This window comes from Xiphophorus hellerii, chromosome 14, assembly GCF_003331165.1.
Source record: "Xiphophorus hellerii strain 12219 chromosome 14, Xiphophorus_hellerii-4.1, whole genome shotgun sequence".
Classification (NCBI taxonomy): Eukaryota; Metazoa; Chordata; class Actinopteri; order Cyprinodontiformes; family Poeciliidae; genus Xiphophorus; species Xiphophorus hellerii.
In genome coordinates, this window is record NC_045685.1 from 9,386,892 (window position 1) to 9,409,302 (window position 22,411).

At 35.6% G+C, this 22,411-nt stretch overlaps 1 protein-coding gene across 1 annotated transcript; it reads right to left on the minus strand.

Annotated features, from left to right (window-relative positions):
- Positions 1-1,563: 1,563 nt before the first annotated feature.
- LOC116732490 (sialoadhesin-like) lies at positions 1,564-21,082 on the minus strand. Its single transcript, XM_032582710.1, has 13 exons — positions 19,709-21,082; positions 18,866-18,898; positions 12,381-12,647; positions 11,427-11,687; positions 10,665-10,928; positions 9,674-9,940; positions 7,499-7,750; positions 7,162-7,284; positions 7,032-7,047; positions 6,855-6,946; positions 5,284-5,334; positions 5,032-5,086; positions 1,564-2,890 (listed from the first exon to the last, which is right to left on the minus strand). Exons 1-12 carry the CDS (start codon positions 19,743-19,745, stop codon positions 5,037-5,039), a joined length of 1,713 nt encoding a protein of 570 aa, XP_032438601.1. The 5' UTR covers positions 19,746-21,082; the 3' UTR covers positions 1,564-2,890; positions 5,032-5,036.
- Between the last annotated feature and the right edge of the window lie 1,329 nt (positions 21,083-22,411).

Here is a 22,411-nt window from a genome sequence, read left to right on the forward strand (position 1 = left end):
ACATCTCTACTGGATGTTTGCTAATTGCTGCTGGCTAGTGTGAAAGAGCTGAGTGGAGGAATGAAGGGAGAGGGCTGATCTGTGAGGCGGGAACTCTGAAGCTTGGACTCCACCTTGAGGAGCTTCATCCTCAAGGTGGCGCTAGCTCCACCCAGGCCTTTTTGCACAGTTGAATGGTTGCCATGGAAAATTAAAGGATTTCTCAAACATGCATGAAAGAATCAAAATAACACTCCCGTTAAGTTTTTGATGAGTGAATAACATTATAACATGATGTTATAATGTTATGTTGAATCTCAAAAGAGTCAATATTACATAAAACTGTCCCTTCATGTGACGTCCTGCTTGAGAACAGGCAGTTTTCAGGTCTGGGTGTATCTACACAAAATCAACTTAGGTGTGATAAACCACAGTTATGTTTGTTTTTGTTTTCCCTTATCAGTTTGTTGTTGTCAAACAGTTAAATCAGAGAAACATGCAAAATAATAGTCAATGAGGAAGGGAGCAAACACTTTTTCATACCACTGTGTTTCCTCTGTCGTGGTTCACCTGCCGTCCACTCTGGACCATCGATCATCCTGGAAACAACACAGAATACACAATCAGTAAGAACCACTGATCACCTTCCTCACCTGCAATATGTATCAACAATTAGCTCACCTTTCTTCATGGTGTGGCCCTGGCTTGATGCTCCCATTGACGGCCGTTCATCTTCCTGAACAATTACTATGTTCAGTAAATAGTTTCATCTTCCCTTTCTGATTGTCTGTTTACTAAAAAACCCAACACCATAATGGCATATTCAACCTGAAGAGACTTTAGGATGTCTTAACTTTTCCTTTTATGAATGTTTTCTTTCATCAGTGGTTACATTTACAAATAATTGCAAGAACAGGAAGGACAATTTAAAATTACTTGATATAACTCAAACTGGTAGTTTAAAGAAATTTGAACTGAAAACACCTTTGTGATTCAAAATATTCTTTGCTGCCACCAAGTGGTGGGAAATAGAAATTACAACACATTTACTGCCCCGTCAGCACAAATGGGAAGTGACGTTCTGACCAGTAATAGTTCCTTCATCTGTTGTAGAAAGATATTGTTGGTATTTAAATGAGTTTTTGATGTGGTTGGAGCAAACTTGTAGTCAGACATACTCCACATGTTCTAGCAGATATTAGCAATTTAAATTATTTTAAAATAAATGTTACTTACAATACTGATTACAAAAATGTCCATCTTCCCATTCCCAGTGTTGGTAGTTGTCTGTTTGCCAAAAACCCAAAACTACATGGACATATTTACCCTAAAGTGACCTTAGGTTGTCTTAAGTTCACTTTTTATGAATAGTTTTTATCAGTGGCTACATTTATAAATAATGGAAGAAGAGACAAACAGCAGTTTAAAAATACTAACAGAATCACATCAGCAGTACCTTAAAGCTGAAACACTTCCATTCAGCATGACGAATAATGTGTAGGATTTGTTTTTATTAAATTTCACAGATCTAACAGAAAATATATGTAAAAGACAGATTTTTACTAAAGCAAAAGGAGGCATATCTGATATTTGGAAAATATTTTTATTCACAGGATTGTAATAAAAGCATACAAAGATATGGGATTACACAAGATAACAGCTTTTATCTGATGCAGTATGCTGAAGAACAGGGCTGACCCAAGCCACCATGGGGCTGGAAGCAAAATTTGGTTTTGGAGCCCTGCTTTGTTTCTGCTAATGTGGATTGATCCAATCAATAGTCAGATGATTAGATCATTCGCACACCTGCTATAAATTTATTAATCTCTGGCTGCGCATTTTAAATTGTATCCTATATGCTAGTGGTAGTAAAACTAACTAAATGTACTATGCATAGGATTTAAGAGGGAATACATACATAGATATTATTGAAATACTAATAATTCCAATAGCTAGATATTAAATTTATACTAGGTGAGTTTTTCTCGCCTGTGAATGTGGATCAGTACTGGGCTGATTCTGTGCCTTCAAATGATTTTAACAGCTCCTGGAGAAGATTCTCATACTTAAGAAGTTGATGTAAAAATAATGTTTGTTTTAGCCACATAAAATATCATGTGCAGCAGCAAACAATATATCACCAACTACAGCTAAGATTAGCTCATTGATAGAGCAATGCAGTAGCCATGTAGTCTGATGTAAAAGCATTTTGCTAGACAAAGTCAAACTTTGGGAAGTTTTAATTATTGTTATCAAATGTTAAACGACAATGAACGAAATGTTTATAAGCAAAGAAAAAGGCCAACAACTCATAAATATATAAGACCAACAACAACAATAAACTCATTTAAAGTTGATGCTCAGTTTCACAAAAATACAAAGATGCTAGCATAAATGTTTAGCTGTTGAATTTTCCATTAGTAGCTCCACAAATATTTTTGATAAACATTACATTACCAAGACACATAAAAACATACCTTTATCTCGACTTTTTTCTATTCTTCCTCTTTCTTTCCTTTGTCCCTGAAAGCTAAGTCCTTTCTGCGCCATTGTTTTGCTAACTTATCTTCCACTGGTTCACTGCACATTACAGGCAGCTCATATTACCGGTGAAGCGTGACCCACTGTGGCCATTTTTATTTTTTTGACTGTAGATTATTATTATTATTATTATGGTTGTTGTTGTTGTTATCAAATATGTTATTGTATAAAAAAAATCACAACTTTATAAGGAAATTGTGTGTTTTTGTTAATGTAATCACATAGAAATCATTAATAACAAAAAAAAAAAAATGAATCACTTCCACTTGAGGGCCCCCTAGCAGCCCCGGGCCCTAAGCAGACAATCAGTTTGCGTTGCCTTTGCCTTGGACCAGCCCTGATGGAGAACCAACCATCACATTCCTCTTTCCTGTCAATTGAGAAATAATTTGAGTCACATATTAATCAGCATCAAAAATTATATAAAAGCCTCTGATAGCTGAACATGTTCAAAGATAAAATCATATTTTAGATTCTAATTCAGTGTGACGATCCCCTCCCGTCCAGTAGGTGTCTCTAGTCCGCTATTTGTTTGTTTTTGTTGTTTTCAGGAAGCAGGTAGAGGGGCTGTTAATAGACCCTTTTCACAGTGACGTCAGACAATGGCCGCCATAACTCAAAACTGGGTATCTTTACTTCCGGTGTGATTTTGCCTTGGGAACCAAGCTGAAAACTTCCCGCATTCTCATAATCTTAAGGATATAATAAAAGGTAAGTTTAATAATAACAGCATTTAAGTGTTAGATAGCTGTTACTAATCATTGTAAATTCACCATTCTCTATCTGTGTATAAAATAAACAGCCTCCGATCGGAGAGTAAACCACCTAGCAGCAGCTTTAGCCACATTTAGGAAAAATATACTCTCTGTCAGCGCTGTAACGTTTAGAGGTTCACTTTCTGTGTTTTATAAAACGGTGTTTACGTGTTAGATAACCGTTATCAGTCATTGTCAATTTACCATTCTCCAACTGTATTCAAAGGAACCAGCCTCTGATCATGAGTAAACCAGCTAGCAGCAGCTTTAGCCACAGTTAGGAAACATATACACCGCCGCCTGTCAGTGATGTAACGTTTAGAGGTTCATTTACCGGTGAATCATTATTTTTTATAAGTTTAGAAAAAACAAGACAAAAGCCACAAATAACAGTTGGGCTTGACGATATTTCTGTTTTTCCAGCAACAAAATGCGCATCTCCATGCACTGTTCATGTTTCTGTCACTGCTAACTGTCACAGAGTCTCTCCCAAAGACGCAAAGAAGGAATAAAAATAAATACACAAGAAAATATTAATGTGCAATGATTTGGATAAATAACTTTAATCTGATTACTGGATTTGAAATACGAACTCGTTAGATTATTCGTTACCGAAAAAGTGGTCCGATTAAAGGCATTACAAAGCAGCGGCGGCACCGGACATCTCTGCTTATAACAAACAAATCCCTATTTTATGGGATGAGTGGCAACTCCAGTCTATAATTTAATAATCTGATCAAGATTAGAGCCTAAAACGTTATAGTTCAAAAACAGTAAAAAGTTCTGGTTAAGGAACAGTTATGTCACGTAGTTAGCTAGCTAACAAAATTCACTAATGCTAAGCTAACGGTTACGCAAAACAAAAATACCTACCTTCATAGTCAAACAGGTATTGTTCGGTGAAGAATTTGTAGCCTTTGTCTAATTTAGATTTTTTTGTCAGAGAGAACTGGTTTGCAAATCGTGATATATCTTCAAATCTTATTTTAGGCAAATGTTTTAGAGACTGTGTAAACTCCATGCTCCGGTGATCTGTCTGATCAACATATGCTGTCAGATTTATACATCTCTCTCTCTCTCTCTCTCTCTCTCTCTCTCTCTCTCTCTCTCTCTCTCTCTCTCTCTCTCTCTCTCTCTCTCTATATATATATATATATATATATATATATATATATATATATATATATATATATATATATGAAATAGACAACTTTATCATTACTTACTATGTACACCGGAACTAAGGATACACAGCTTCGAGCCAAAACGGAAGTTGTGTGACGTCATGTGAAAAGGGTCTATTGGATGAACCGGGTGGCTGATAAATACTGACATCCAGTCAGTCACCGGGTCTGCTTGATTTGGCCTCCGGACCAGACCGGAACAAGCAGCATTGGTTCACGCTTCTCTCTGACTGGCTGAGCAGTTCTAACAGCGCATATTTTGGATAAAATAAATGATTGTTTCTATGGATCAGCTCGTCTGTCTCCCATTTTTGTCATCGCCTACGAGTGGGGAGTGATTTACTTTAAATCTCCTGTAAAATAACATATCAGGGCAATAAACTGATACAATTAAAAACACCATTAAAAAACAATCTAAAATTATTATTTTGAATAATAAAATATTAATTTGAATGCAGAATCAAACCACCTTTTATAGCAATTTCCTTTGTTCAGGTTACTAAATTTAAGCAATACTTTATGTCTATTATGTAGATGTTAATCATCTGAACCACATGTTGAGCTGCAGTTACCTGGGTTAGCAATTAGCATAGTCAGTATCTTCTGCTGGATGATGAATCTTCTCTGCTGAGATAGAAGAAAATTAATGTTGAGAAAAATCTTTAAATCATCTTAACTTTTGTATTTTATATGTTGTTATTGGTATTTACGTTCTATATTTGTATATTTAATGTGTTTCAATTGATCTTAATCAGAGATATTTCAGTATTTTTGTCATCTTTCTGTCATCAGTGTCTTTAGCTGCTATAAAACATTTACTTTACCGTTTCCTGAGGCTCTGCTGAGTTGGATTGTCTCATAAAGGGAAGTGTCACCTAAAGACAATAAAACAAGGTTAAAGTTCAAATGAGTGAAAATTAATAAAATTATCACATCAATTTAAAACAAAGTAGATGTTCTAATAGTTTATGTTTTTATCTGTTTGATTAGTTTAATATCTTTCCTAACAACATGTTGATATTTGTTTCCAGTGTGAATTTTCTTCATTTCATGATTATGTTTTTGCTTTATATAATGATAGACTGTTGAAGAATACTAACTATTGATCAATACTATTAATTTTTTTTAGCCAAACAACATTAATGTAGAAATGTGATTCACTCTTGTTACGACTCCAGTGGGTCTCTGCCCTTTTTCCTTGTAGGGTTCTGCAGACAGGCCTTCTGCAGGTGTTTTTCCCTGATTGGTGCTCTGCTGCTTTAAAAGCTGCCAAGCTGCAACACACAGGAGGCTTTTCCCCTCTCCCTCCTCAGAACCCCATTTGGTTTGGTTTGTATCTTATGGTTGAGTTTTGTTAGGTTTGTTTTGCATTTGCTTATTTCTGGTTGGTTATGGGTTTTGCATTAATCTATTTTGGTTTCTCATTTCAGGTAATTCCCTTTTGAGGTTTTATTTCTTTAGTATAATTTAATGAATTCAATTTTCATTTAATCAGAAAATCCTTGTGTGGTCTCCTTTAATGTTACCCCACCAAACGAGCCTGGTGTGTTACATGCCTGGCAGGCTGTTTGTTTCTTTTTCCCCTCCCCCTTTGTTTCTTCACAGGTACTAGGGAAAGCTGGTGTCAATCTCCCCTGATTGATCCTCATCAACTATGGGCCAATCAGCATGCAGGGAGGCCTTATTTAAGCAGCCCAGCTGGGGACGGCGGCCCGGCTGGCTTTGTTACCTGACGCATGTCTTGTTGCTCTTTGTGGGAAGGTTTGTGGTGGGAGTTAGAGGGCGAGGTAAGTTTGGGGTACCCTGTACATTTCATCACGTAGGTGTTTTTTCTGTTAGATACACTAGGAAAGGAGGTGGGTGCCACCCATGTAAAGTTTTGGTGGAAACTTTTGTTAGATTAGATAAGCAGGGTTTTTGTTTTCTTTTGTTTCTTTAGCTCAGACGGTAGTTAGGCCCTGTTTTGTTTTATTATTTTCTATGATTTGGCACCCCCCTAACCGCCCCTTTCTCCCCCACAGTTTGTGTGAGCCTTCCGGGATTTTTGTTATCAATAAATCCCTCTTTTTACAACATTCACCTGGACTCTGTCAAATGATTGTGGCTGTCGTGTTACTCCCCTCCTCATAAAAAGGGGGGGGGTCTGTAACAGGTGGATGTAACACTTTGTGTTTATTTGGTTTTTTTGTTCATAAAATCATTATTAGAAAAAGAAAAAATATCTTAACTATCATGGGGCAGAAAGTATTTTTGCAGTTCCCATTTCCCACCGCTTGGTAGCAGCAAATAATGTATTTTAATCTCAAAAGTCATGTGTTTTCAATTCACATATCTGGAAACTATAAAGTGATTAAACATTCCAGTTAATCATAAAGATGTTTAATGTGAGACGAACCATGAAGCAGAGAACTGTAAACAGAACCGTCATTCTGGGTCACTTCATGATTTGGAGCTGAGGCTGGATTGATGCTCTCTGGTTGATTCAATCTGAAAATAATAGAGACATAAATGCATTAATGAAAGTAATTATTTGATGCATGATTAGAAAGAGAGAACAAATGTTTTTACTGACCTGTTACTGCTTAAATCTGCAGGGAAAAAAGATATTTAATGATTCATGTTAAAACAGAATAAACTTGAAACATTTTAACAAATAAAGTGTTTGACTGAATATGATCTAATGTGATCATAAAAAGTTTCACCTTTGGACCGTCTGCAGCGCCACAACAAGAGAAGGACAATAATGAGAATAATGAGAACGATTCCAACAACTGGTCCAACGATCAACATGACAGGAAATGAACTGACAGGACTGGATACAGTTACTGGAAATAAGAAACATTAAAAATGAATAAATATTAAATAGTATCAGATTTCATGTCAGTATTGTCTGTTTTGTAAAAATGTGATTTCAAACTTGAACACAGATAAAAATCTTCAGCACATATTCATAAACATTCTTGGTCTTCACCTTGTTCCTAAATTAAATTTAAATGTTCTTATTGAATAAAATGAATCAAACATTTTAATCCTCCTCACCTCTAACAGACATCCAGCTCCTTGGTGACTCTTTTCCTGAATGTTGACATTTGTAGAAACCTTCATCTGACTTTGACACTGCAGAGATATTCAGCTCCTCTCTGCCGTCATTATTGATGAGTTTATTATTATGATAGAAAAACACATTGGAGAGAAGATTTTGTTTTTTATCTCTGCAGCTCAGAGTAACAGGATCTCCTTCAGTCACAGGATGAACAGGGCTCACCAGGATAACACCATAACGATAATCATCTGTAAAACAATCAGAGAATATTCAGGTGAATAACATCCATTTAAGCTGCTTTATGCCTTTAATTGATTTATGACTCAGAAATTAAATGTTTGATTCTTCAACCAAAAATGTATTTGTAGTCACGTTTCATCATTTCTCCTTTTTAGTCGACATGAAGACAAGTTTGTACACAGAAAATAATGTAATTAACTAATATAATAGTTGTTTTACTGTAGATGTTTGGAAAAATTGTTTTGGAGTCGTCCAACCAGAGTCTCAGATTGAATCTGATAGAGAATCTGAGAAAAATGCTGAGCTCATCACCAAAGATAAATCATCAAATCACAAGTGGAAACGAACATTAAAACATATTTTAAAAACAGATTTTAAAAAAGTGCTGCACAAAAAACACAATAAAATAAGTTGATGAAAAGAAAAAGAGAAACAATACAAGAAAAGAAAATATAATGTTATAATAATAACAGAAATAATAGTAAGCAAAAAAAAATATCACAACAGAAGAGCTACAATATCAGGCCTCATTTAAATGCCAAAGAATAAAAATGAGTTTTAAGAAGTGATTTAAAATAATCCAGGCTGTGGGCAGATCTAATCTGGAAAGGTAGATTATTCCAGAGAATAGGAGCAGCAATGGAGAAAGCCTGATCTCCTTTTCTCTTAAGTCGAGTCCGAGGAACATAGCAGCTGATTATTGGATCTTAAAGTTCTGGACACAGAATGAAATTTCAAAAGATCCTGAAGATAAGGAGGGGCTAACCCATTTAAAACTTTATAAGTTGTTAAAAGAATCTTAAAATCTATTCGATACAAAACAGGCAGTCAGTGTAAGGAGGCCATTACGGGCCTTATATGGTCACGCTTCCTGGTTCCTGTAAGAAGCCGAGCTGCTGCGTTCTGGATCACTTGAAGACGCTGGATCAGGGATTTATCCAGGCCTTTATGTAAAGAATTACAATAATCCAATCCAGATGCAATGAAGGGATGGATAATAAAATCCTTAAAACAAAAATAAGATTTCACTTTTGCTAAAATCCACCAGTGATAAAAACTTCATTTAACAACTGAACTAACTTGTTGTCGAATTTTAAACATCTATCAAAGATAAAACCAAGATTCCTGGCTGAAGTCCAACAAAACGGAGCAAAAGAACCAAGAATCAAATCTGGATTTTTAGTGTGAAGGTTTTGACCAAATAATAGGACTTGAGTTTTGCTATGATTGAGGTGAAGAAAATTTAGATCCATCCATGATCTAACTTCAGCTAAACAATCTATTAATATCTATAGAGATTCATTTTTACCATTTAGTAGTTTTAGGGGCAAATAAATCTGGACGTCATCCGCAAAGCAATAAAACGAAATGTTGAATTTTCTAAAAATCTGACCAAGAGGCAATAAATATAAAATAAAAAATAATTTCAATGTGTTATACTCCAAAATATAATCTGATGTTTGGAAATTAAAAGAAACAAAATGAACCTGAACATATAAAATGATATGAAGAAGCAGATATTTACTCTGTGCAAGTGTCAAAATATTTATAGTAAAGTAAATCAATTGTTAAACTGTGTAAATCAGAAACTGAACTGAAAATGTTAACAGTTTAAATACATCAGAATCCAATTGAAGATATATTTAACAAAAAAATAGAAAAAACTTTCTATAGTTTGATGAACATATTTTACAGCAGAATATTATTAATTTTAAATATTTGAGATCAGATTAAATTCTTTATAACATCTGATTACTTTGGTGGTTTCAGTGGAAATAAAAAAGTCAAATCTTGAAACTGTAAATATTTCTCTGTCCTGTTGATTAATCATTATTCTATTTTAATAATTACATTTTCTGAAAAACTAGGAAACAAATTTGAGTTTCAAAGATCAAGTGTTGTCATGGTGATGACCTGATAACTAAACTCACCAGTTTTCTGAATGGTGACCTCTTCACTGGTTTCTGATTCAAAAGATGAGTCTCCTCTTCTTCCTCTGCAGCTGTAATTTCCTCCCTCTGAGACTCTGATGGTTCCATCTGGTTCTGTGTATTTGAAGGATATAACTACAGAATAATGTGTATATGTGTACCTGAACTCCCAGCCAGTAGATCCTTCAACAGAGCAGGTCAGTGTAACACTGCCCCCTGCTGGTATGATTCTTTTCTCTGCATTCAGGGTGGCTCTGGGTTGATCAGCTGTTGAGTTTGAAAATCATAATATTTAAAAAAATTAGAATATGAATTATTTAATGTTTCTGGATCATTTTGTTGTCATAAAAATATATACATCTCAATACCAACATTTATTATTTAATTTTTCAAACTGAGAAATATAAACTCTGCAGGAGCCTAAAAAACTAGATTTTCCATCATGTTTCTTATCAACAAGAGCTGGAGGAAATTTAATTTTGATCATTGATCATTTTGGTGAAATTTCACATCTGACATGACAATTCAAACTCAAGTCCAGTTAGATTATTTCAGCAACAGATCAAGTGACAAACAAACCAACCTATAATTTAACAACAGACATGGTTTAATTGTAGCTTATTTAAAACAGTTTATACAAAAAGTCTGAGTCTGTCTAATGTAGCCAAGATGTTCTTTACTAATATGAAACAATCAGTCAATGAATTGTGAGAACCAAGCTTTGTATGTCAGTATGAGCTCCATGTAAAATGACTGTTCACACTAAAAAACCTCCATATTTAAATGATCTGCAGCTCAAAGACAGAACATTAAAATCTTTTTACATTAGTAATTTTTTTCATAAAATATTTTACAGTTTAGCCTGCAGTCAGTTCTTTCTGTTCTCCCACAGAGTAAATTCAGTTATTAATGAGCTTTTTGTTTCGTGTTGTTCTGTTTATTTTAGAAACTAAAGACACTTTCAGGATGAATGGAGGTCAGTCTGACTCACATGACACTGTCAGTCTGATGGCTTCACTCCATCCTGCAAACTCGTAGCCTCTTCTACCCTTACAGCTGTATTCTCCACTGTCAGCCTCAGTAGCTGTGATCATCATATATTCACTGTATGACGGAAAGTTTCTATTGGTTGTTTTCCATTCATACGTCCACCGAGTTTCTCCATCATCCTGGATCTCACATCTCAGAGTGACTTTCTCTCCTCTGTATATCAGAGATCGGTTTGGTTGTGAAGTGACTGAAACTCTGTTGGAAACTACAGCAAGAAACATGATTAGGAAAACAAAGAGTCTGAAAACTAAACAATTAATTATACCGTGTAGCATCTGTAATAATAATGTCAATCTAAGAATTTTTCCTTTGATGTGTCATTTAACATGTATTTTATGTCATAAATTTCACTAAAATGTATCAATAAACTGTCATTAAAATGTCTTGGAAGAATGTAAATCTCAATGTGCACCACAACATCTCACAAAAACATAAATAAATGTAAACACATAGAGTTAATTTACTTTTTTCTCATATTTCTGCACATTTTGTCAGCAAAAACTTCAACAAAATGATTCAATTCAGCTGAATGAATATTAATAATTGAACAAATTATGAATCTTAACTCATATTTATATCTAGAACAAGATATTATCTCTCTAAATGTGACAGATTAACAAACTTCCTTTAGTGATCATTTCAAAATGGATTTTTTATCAGAAAGTTTACAATGTTTTCTTCCAAGATAAATTTATAAACTCACCTCTCTTATAAATGGTGACTTCATCACTCATAGATGTCACAAAGTTTGTCCCAAGTTTAAATCCTATGCAGGTGTAAATTCCTCCTTCTGTGATCCTGAAAACTACATCTGATCGAGGAGAAACTCTGGTCTGATAGGTGGATGAAGATCCTCTGAAGAGCTCAAATGTTAAATCAGCAGGTTTGTCCACAGAACAGGTTAATGTCACACTGCCCCCTGGTGGTATGGTAGATTTGTCTGCTTTCAAAGTTGCCTTAATTTCTGCAATAATATTAATCATAATTAATAAGGTTTTCAGCAATTTGAAACAACATGAATAATTTCTCATCAGACCAAAACTGAGACTTTATCATGTCAGACAGAATCAGCACAACACACAGTCTTCTACTCCACATGCAGTCATGTTCTAATGGTGCTTTAAGCAGCATTGTATCATGTGCAACTGTGAGGTCAGGAGAGATCCAGATAAAATACAAACTTCTTACAAGCATTCTCCATAAACACAACAAATAAAATGGGCTGAAAAGTAAACAGAAACTAAAATAATTGTTTTTGATGTAACCAGTTCTATCAACCCAATACCGTTCTGCAGTCTATCTGCAGAAAGGTTTCTATCTTGTGGGACAAAATAATTGAACTTCAATTCAATTCAAATATGTCTTATTGATCCCAAAGGGAAATTAAATCTTGTATTCGATGAACATATTTTACAGCAGAATGTTGTTTATTCTTAATATTTGAGATCAGATTAAATTCTTTATAACATCTGATTACTTTGGTTGTTTCAGTGGAAATAAAGAAGTCAAAACTTGAATCCGTAAATATTTCTCTGTCCTGTTGATTAATCACTTTATTATTATATTTTAATAATTACATTTTCTGAAAAACTAGTTAACAAATTTGAATTTCAAAGATCATGTATTGTCATGGTGATGACCTGATAACTAAACTCACCAGTTTCCTGAATGGTGACCTCTTCACTGGATTCTGATAGAAAAGATGAGTCTCCTCTTCTTCCTCTGCAGCTGTAATTTCCTCCCTCTGAGACTCTGATGGTTCCATCTGGTTCTGTGTTTCTGGAGGATCCATCCATCCATTGTCCATTTCTGATCCAGTCAAACTTCCAGCCAGTAGATCCTTCAACAGAGCAGGTCAGTGTAACACTGCCCCCTGCTGGTATGATTGTTTTCTCTGGTGTCAGGGTGGCTCTGGGATTATCAGCTGCAGAGTTTGAAAATCATAATATTTTAAAAAATTAGAATATGAATTGTTAATTATTTCTGGATCATTTTGTTGTAATAAAAATATCTACATCTCAATACCAAAATTTATTATTTAATTTTTCAAACTGAGAAATATAAACTCTGCAGGAGCCTAAAAAACTAGATTTTCCATCATGTTTCTTATCAACAAGAGCTGGAGGAAAATTAATTATTACATTGATCATTTTGGTGAAATTTCACATCTGACCTGACAATTCAAACTCAAGTCCAGTTAATTATTTCAGCAGCAGATCAAGTGACAAACAAACCAACCTACAATTTAACAACAGACATGGTTTAATTGTAGCTTATTTAAAACAGTTTATACAAAAAGTCTGACTCTGTTTAATGTAGCCAAGATGTTCTTTACCAACATGAAACAATCAATCAATAAATTATGACCATCAAGCTTTGTATGTCAGTATGAGCTCCATGTAAAATGACTGTTCACACTAAAAAACCTCCATATTTAAATGATCCACAGCTCCTAGACAGAACATTAAAATCTTTTTACATTAGTAAATATTTTCATAAAATATTTTATTCCAAAACATTTTGCATGTGCAGAGAGTCACTAAACCTCTAATCTCTCTCTGAAATAATTCAGTTCCTCTTTATGCTTCCTGTTTATGATTATCTTTTAATGGAAAATAATTTTTCTTCTTCATATAATTCTCACAAAAGTCACAGTTTAGCCTGCAGTCAGTTTTTTCTGTTCTCCCACAGAATAAATTCAGTTATTAATGAGCTTTTTGTTTCCTGTTGTTCTGTTTATTTTAGAAACTAAACTAACTTCTGACTTTAACTTCATCATTCTGCTAAATGTCCGGTTCACTACAAGCAGTCTGAGTCGGTTCTACCGACTGATATAAAGAATATCTGTCTTTATATCAGATATCCTGATATAAGACATGGTACCGACTGTCACAGCGAGTTGCAACGCAGATCAAAGCCCGGGTACCACCTGGTACCACCTGGTACCACCTGCTCTCTGTTTTCTCTGCTTCTCCTCATCGTTTCTACCAGGCGGGTTAAAGCCGCTGCTGACTGGATCTGGGCTGGAGGTTCGAGGCTGGAATAGAAGTTACTGCAGAACCTCAAGTGTTAAAGGAAGATTCGGCCCATTTAGAGTCACAAAATGAACATCAGAGAAAATATTGTAGCAATAATTAGAACCGCAGAATGAAGTCAAACATGCCACAATGAAATGAATCAAAATGTCCCCAAAGCATCGGCAGACTGACAGGGGCCACCGGGGGATTCCAGGTAGATTCCAGGTAGATTCCAGGCAGATTCCAGAGATTCGCATCGCAGGCTGTTCATGCAGGGCCGGCCCAAGGTAATATGGGGCTTTAGACAGAACCCTCCAACCCCCAGAACCCGTCCTACTAAGAACTTCAGCATCACTAACATGTTTAAATATTGATAATGTGAATCTGTGAGAGGGAGACCAGGTTTATTGGCTGAGTTTAAAATCAATCACTGATTATTGGTTATTTGCTGTGATGTATTTGTGAACAAACACAAAGATTACACCATATTGTAGCCATGGTAACACAACAATGCTATGCTGTTGTTGCTATGTTGTTGTACGGTGTTTTAAGATCTTGTTCAATGTTCCATTTTTTAACTTTGAGCCCCTTCCCCTCCAAAGGTCTCTGCACGGCCCTGGCCTCATTCATTTGTGGCTGTTTCACGTTTATTGCTCTGTTCATATTAGTCTCGATGTTTCCAATGTTCTGGATAGCTCGACGTAATTGACAGGTAATATATTAACTTGACATTAACAAAGACACAGCGGGACGGATCATCCGGGAAATGATGGACAGGGAGAGCCTGACTAAAACTAACTGGAGGTCAGACACATTCTGGGGTTTATGTCTGCTTATTTCCAAGCCCAAATGAGCAACTTCACGTTCAAAAACGAGCCCAAAAAGCATTAAAAAAAAAACAAACCCACAGCTGCTTATAATAATTGGACTTGGCGACAGAAACTCAAAGTAGTTCCTGTTTTTCTACCAACAAAATGTGCATCTCCCTCTTCCCTCCATTGTTTATGTTTCTGTCGTTGCTGATACTGTCGCATAAAAACGGCGATCACTTGACAAGACGCGTAGAGGAAATAAAATTAAATTCCAAAAGAAAATAGTAACGCAAAATGATTTTGATAAGTAACTGTGGTCTGACTCAACGCGTTAGATTACTCGTTACTGAAAAAAGTGGTTACTAAGTAACGCGTTACTGACGTCACTGTCCCCAACCCACCCAAAACTATTAATTTGTTCCTCTTTCCCAACAATTTTCTAATACTTTCTTAACTGGATGATCTTCATTATGTCCTTTTAAATTTATCCAATAATTAACCATTACCTGTTGTCTTCTGATACATAATGGCATTTCTCCTGATTCTACTTGTAAAGAACAAACTGGAGTTGATTTAACTTCTCAATGCTCTAGCTTGAATAACATCTAATTTTTTAAATCTAGTTTTAGCCGCTGAACCAAACACCACACTCCCATCATCTATTCTTGACCAAATTAGTGACACATAAACGTTTTTAAGTGAATCAAAATTTGCAGCCCATGTCAACCCTGTTAAACACCTCATAATATTAACAACCTTTTTACTTTTCTCCATCATATGTTCTGTATGATTTTCCCAAGTTAATTTCTTGTCAAAAACTACTCCCAAAAAACAAAAACAGTCAACCCTTTCTAATTCTTTCTCATATAAATTCAACTTTTTATCAACCCCTATTTTTTTATTTGTAAAAAACATTACTTTCGTCGTCTCGATTGAAAATTTTAAACCCCACTCTATCCCCCACTTACCCACTTTATCTATGACTTCCTGAAGTTTTAAAATAATATGTTCTACATTTCTTCCCCTTTTCCATAATGCTCCATCATCAGCAAAAAGTGATTTGCCACAACTAATTGATAAATATTTAAAAAATTACTAATTTATTTAAAATGTCAACACTCACATGTCTTAACATAACACAACACACTTCATCTTTACCTGGAGCACTATTCCTAGTTCTACCCAAAGCTCTTTTCAGTTCTCCAATAGAGAAGGGATAATTAATTATTATCATTTATTAATGATAATAATAATTACTCTCCTTCCTTCTTAAAATTTCATCATTTTTCCTTTTAGTTTTCTCTCTTCCCTGTTTTTCATAAACTGATCAGTTTTTCCCACTATGTATCTCCACAAACATGCTTACTAAAATATCAGCCTTTTCCCCTTCATTTATTGCTACTATATTGTTTTTATTAAGTATTGGATAACTCCATTCTCTTCTATCCCCCCATTTTTTCAATCATTCCCCAAACTTCTCCTGTCTTTGTACTGCTACCAATTTTGTCACAGAAATCTCTCCAATACTCTTTTTGCGCTTCTTTTTGTTCTTCTTACTTTTGCCTGTGATTTTTTTTATATTCAATTAAATGTTGAAAATTATGAGACCTTTTAACCAATTTAAATGCTTTATTTCTTTCTCTGACTGCTGTTCTACACTCATCATTCCACCATGGAACCAACGTTCTCCTATTTTTCCCTGATGTCTTTGGAATAAACTCCTCAGCAGCGGCTAAAATACACTGACTGATCTCTTGATTCATACTTTCAATACTCAAATCATTTTGAACATTTGAAATCTTACATTCACATAAGTTATTCAATTTTCCCCAATTTGTTTTCCCAAATATCCACTTTCCTCCTGTCATTTCAGGACTCTGTGCCTGACCCATCCTTATATTGCTGGTTATAATGTAATGATCACAACCAAAAGACTTTTTTAACTTGCCAATCACATAATGGAGCCAAACAACTAGAAACAAATGTTACATCCAATACAAATTTCTTACCTGAATAAATATCGATTCTTGTCTTCTTACCATTATTCAAACATACAAAATTATTACTATCTAAAAAATCTTCTAAAACTTTATCATTATAATAAACTTTTTCACTTCCCCTTAATTAATGATGGGCATTAAAATCACCACACCAAATAATATTTCCTTTCATATCCATCTCCTAAAATTGACTTATTTCAAGCTTCTTACAGGGATTGTAAAAATTTATAATCAATATTACCTTCTCTTCTACCCATATTTCAATTGCTACATACTCCAAATCCCCTTTCCTTTCAATTATTTTATATGGAATACCTTCCTTAATCAGAGAAAGACACCCACCCCACTTCCTTCTTTTCTATCATATCTCACTGCAATATATCCATATACTCTGAAGTACAAAAAAGGCTTCAGAAAAGTTTCCTGTATGCAGATTATTTCAGGTTTTACTTCCTGCTCATAAATAAACTGTTTAAAATCTTGACTATTTGACAAAAGACTCCATTGTAAGATTAAAATGATCCTTCTTGACTTGCTTGACTACATAGTTCTCCCCTTAGTTCTTCCCATCAAATATTCTTCAAATCTAAGCTATGACATGCTGCCTTGACAATAATCTGAATCCTTTCCGTCTTTGATTTCACATCTGAGGTTGCATTTATTACTCCTGCAATAAAAGTCACCATTTTCTTTTTTTCCTCTTCTATTTTCCTTTCGACCATTTCCATAACCTTTTGAATTACTTGTTTTTCTCCTGTCAAACATTTTCCATTTTGTTTCTCCTTTCAGCCATTTTCCATATGTTAATTTCCGCATAACCTTTGTTTTCTGTATAATTGTTTGATGTTTTATCACTTCACATTCCCAAAAAGCAACACTATGCTCTCCTCCACAGCTACAGCACTTTGGTTTTACTCCAGTTCCACATTTTCCATATCCATGGTCTCCAGAACATCGAGCACATCTCCTTTTTCCTTTACACATTTTTGCAACATGGAAAAATTCCTGACAATTGAAACATCTTACTGGTTTAGGCACAAATTCCCTGACACTAAATTTTATCAAACCAAAGAAAACCTCCTCTGGCACTTCTTTTGTTTCAAACTCCACCAACACAGTTTCTGTCTCAACTTTCTCTGGATCCCTTGTCAGCCTTCGTGCTCCTTTTACTTCCAAATTTCTTTCTTTTAAATTCCCAACTGTCAGGATCTGTGTTTTTCTCTGTTCATTTAGAGTTTTTTGTGTCCTTGAGTCTCTTCGTTGTCCTGTCCTCCCCTTGATTGTTCCCAGGTGTGTCTCGTTCTGTCATTACCCTCCCATGTATTTAACTCCACCTGTGTTCCTTGTTCCTCGTCGGGTCCTCGTCAATGTTTAGTCTATTCGTGGTCAGTGTGTATCTGACTGCTGCTCGTGGTTTTGACTAAGTTTTCTTCATTAAATCTCATTATTCATCATACCTGGGTCCGCTGCGTCTGCCTCACCACCAACACCGCACCGCAATTCATGACACCAACTAAATCTTTCATATTTACACTTAAAGGCACTCCTGTGATAATTCCTTTACTTTCATTATTTCTTTTTTCACCCCTTCTCCTATAATATTCATAGTTGGATTTTTTAATTATTCTGCTCTTTCCTCAATGCCTTCACCATCAGTGCCTTCTGTACTTTCCTCACTTCACTTTTTCCTCTTTCTTTCAGCGGCTCGCTGCTTCTTACCATCCTTCCCCACCTTTTCCTTCATTTTGACCACCCATCTCTTCCTCATCACTACAATCCAAACTATTCCAGTCACTTTTTCTAAATCCATCACTGCCATGTTCTGATTTAAGTCCAAGCTAACAGCTGCTTTTGCCTGGTTGCCTTGACTAGCCGGAGCTCTCTTTCCTTGTTCGCCGTCTACACTCCACGTACTCATCGTCCCAGCTCATAAATCTACTTGTTTTGTCTTTGAAATTATAAATTGACACTCCAGGTCAGTCTTCAGAGTCGGCAAATAGACACAAAGAGGAACAAGTTGTTCCGTGCAACCATAGGTTCCAAAATTAGTTTAATTTTTGTTCAGCTTCCTCTCATCTACTGTATATCATAACATGTCAATATAATATATTCCAGTGATACAAGAGCAAATGTTCCCTCAAATAGGGACCATTTGCTATAAAACCAAGAATTGTGATACTTAAGTGCCGATTACTACAGTGTTTGTTCCTATACTTGCAAAATTAGGCTAAACGTCGGTACAAAACAAAGGTAAATGCATTGGAAAAACAACATATTTCTTCCTTTAAGTTAAATCCAAAACAACTTACTTACCATCAGCACGTCCATGAAGCAAAGAACTGAGCACTGCAATAAAGATCAAGGTTTGGTCAGACATAATCCATCTGGTTAAGAATAAAAATCACAATGTGATTACCGTATTTTCCGCACTATAAGGCGCAACTAAAAACCTTCAATGCGCCTTATATATGGACCAATATTGAGCCACAACAGGTCTCGCAAATACGCTAAGTAGCCGCCGACTTCATTTTCCCCCGTAGAAGAAGAAACGCGCGGTACACGCTGGGTTTTGTGTAAAGACCCCAAAATGGCTCCTATTAAGAGACACGCTTACGACGCAGAGTTTAAGCTCAAGGCGATCAGTCACACAGTAGAACACGGGAATAGAGCAGCAGCCAGAGAATTTAACATGAACCAATCAATGGTGCGGAAGTGGAGGAAGCAGCAGCTGTTCATTTTCAGAACGCTGGTTTGTAATCTATTAATAAAATTTGACTGACCTATCTGACTATTTTCTTGACATTCCCTTTAGCTCAGTTCCATCTAATGGATGCATAACGTAACCCCAGCTTCTATGGTAGCGTCTATTCTATGCGCCTTATAGTGCGGAAAATATGGTGTATTCATTTTAGATGAAGATTAAAATAAAAATGACTGTTTAAAAATAATAAAGACATAAATATCACATTATGTCCAATGTTTGTAAAAACAAGAGAGCAAAGCCGCTTGAATTGCAATGTTGATTACAAAATGAGGAAAAAGACTCGAGTCTTCTCTTTTCAACACTATTAGATCGTAACAGAGATACACGGCCACATGGTATCATGAAGAAATATTTTCCTTAAACTCTGAGCAGAAAGTCAGTGATGTACTTACAGAAAAAGCCCAGCATGCAGAGCAGAGCAGGTTTCATCCTGGCATCCAGAACGGCTGAACAGCTCAACTGAAAGGCTTCTGCTTGGTTTGAATTGTGTTCGTATAAAAGGAGAAGTTAAGTCTAAAATATATATGACATCAATAAGTTTCATGCTTCTACTTCTTAGTATCCCCTCTCTGTGTTTCCTTCCCTTTCATACTAACTTCACACCACAGCAGCCACTGAGGCTGCAGCACTTGATGCTGGTTTGTATTTCCTGTCCGTTGCAGAGATATTTTAACCTTATGCACAACATTCTGTTCAGGCTTGCAAAAAAATATACAAATAAACAAAAAACACTAAATTTGAATCCATGTTGCCATACAGAGTTGCTATATAATAGTTTGCAAAAAACAGTTTGCTCATTCTCATCTTTAATATTCTCCTGTTTTGATGTGTGAACTTTACACAGAGAGAGAAATATTAAAACAGTAACTTTGACTTTCTGCCACTGAATGACCTTCATCTGCTGAGCACCATCCTGTCTGGTTTTACCCTCTTACCTGTTATAGGCTGCAGGTCACCACCACCAGAACAGAACAGCCTCATAAATAACATTTGCTCAATGAACAATAACAGCTTGCTGTACAGATACTGTGCATACTTGTGGATATTTTGAGGAAGTTGTGAGAGAAACTACATCATACAGAAACCTTTCTGGGTAAGACTTAAACTCAGGGTCATTTTGCTGCCCAGCAACAATTCTAAGAACAATAGGGGAACATGCATCTCACAGAGCATCACCATGGAAACTTATCAGCATATTTCTAATCACATTTTGTGTGGGTGTGTTTGTGTGTAGGAACGGAAGTGGACGTTAAGTGTTAAAATGGCGGTCATATCAGATAATCAGTTGTACGTGTTTCCTGGAACAAGGTCTGTGAATAAAAGATGGCTGATCTGGTGTATAACATGTAGAACCATGTGTTAAAACGCCATTTTAGCTTTAAGACATGAGGTGCAAAGGATTATGGGATGAGTCGGGCATTTGAATGTCTTTATTTGTCGTCCTGGGTCAAGAAATAAAGAGCATGCTAATTTGTGTCACTCATGTTAGAAATTAAACAAAATATCATGCAACACTCTGTGGTTAATGTGTCAGGTAAAGGTAAATGAACATTTTATAAAATATATTGACGTTATGTTCAGGATGTATCCATCAGTCCATCTATTTTAGTGCTAAAGCTTAGTGACGGTCAGTGTGGAGCTGATGAGGCCTGATTAGTCTGGACAGAGTCAGATGGTCACAGCTTTGGTTGTTTAATACCTGATTCACTAGTTAACAAGGTGAGACCTATGGTGTGTTTTAGTGCTCATTTTATCAATTATATTCACAAACGTTAAAGAGTTAGAGGGAAATGTAGACGACACAATGACCCACGTTCAGTCAAGGAAAGATTATTCATCATCAGTAGCATTTTTAATGTACCAAATTTTTTCTCCTTAAAAATATATGTTGAAAAAAATTTAAGAATTCCCACTATAAGACAAAAGTATCACATGATAATAAAGCAGAGGCTGTATATAAAACCCTCTATAGTGGACAGTTAGAATGAAGTAATTTATTTTAGGCTGTAAATACAAACTGCAGTTCACACTATTGACCACAAGATGGCACCAAAGAGGACTGTGTTGAAAAGCTTTGAGTAATAAAACATTATTTTAAAACCAGTAAGCTTCATTTGACCATCACTAATGATGTCATCCTTCGCCTTCCTTAGTTTTTGTCACCAGTCTGACAGATTTTCCACTTGTTACCATGGCAACCTTCTCTGTCCAGTGCATGTCCATGTAACAGGTGGCATCAATGAGTCTCAGAAGTCGTTCAGGTGGGTCTCAACCAGATATTTTATTTTTTTTATTCTGGGGGAAGAAGGGAAAACAAATGAACAACCTCCTCAACTCCTTCTCCTTGCACTCCGGCTCCACAGCAGCGCAGAACAACGCTCTCAGCTAACATTTTTTTTCTCTCAGACTTAACAAAAGTTAACAGAAAAAAAGAAATCTTCTCACAAAAATCGTAAACTAAAAACAAGAGGAGAAAAACGCCACCTGGTGGCCACAACAACACAATACAGTGGGACAGAGTTAAATAAACAGAGATAAAAAGTATAAATTAAAAATAAAAACACATACCTGGGGGAAGAAGGGAAAACAAATGAACAACCTCCTCAACTCCTTCTCCCTGCACTCCGGCTCTAAAAATGTGGAAATAAAAACAATGTTCAACCGAGCTGTGCTGGACTAGCACCGGTCGTTCGCGCCAAAATAAAAAGGAAATTATAATAAAACTGTTTATAAAAAAACCCCCACAATGACGGTCAAAACTGCAAAATAACACACTAACAAAACAATAATAAACAACATATGGTAAAGACCTCAACATGAACAACATCCATACAGAAAAACAAACATATCTCAGCAGCGAACTTTCCTCTGACTTACCCACAGCAGCGCAGAACAACGCTCTGAGGGAAAAGGGGGGCAGAGGAGCTAGGAGGGCTGGAATAGACTACGGAAGCCCAGGAAACACAAACGAGGCGGAGAGCAGAAGGGCGACCCCCGCAGGCAAAAACAACAAAATAAATAAAAATAACTGAATAAGATAAAATTCACAAATTCTCAATATAAAATGAATAAGAAATAATAATTTAACAAAGAAA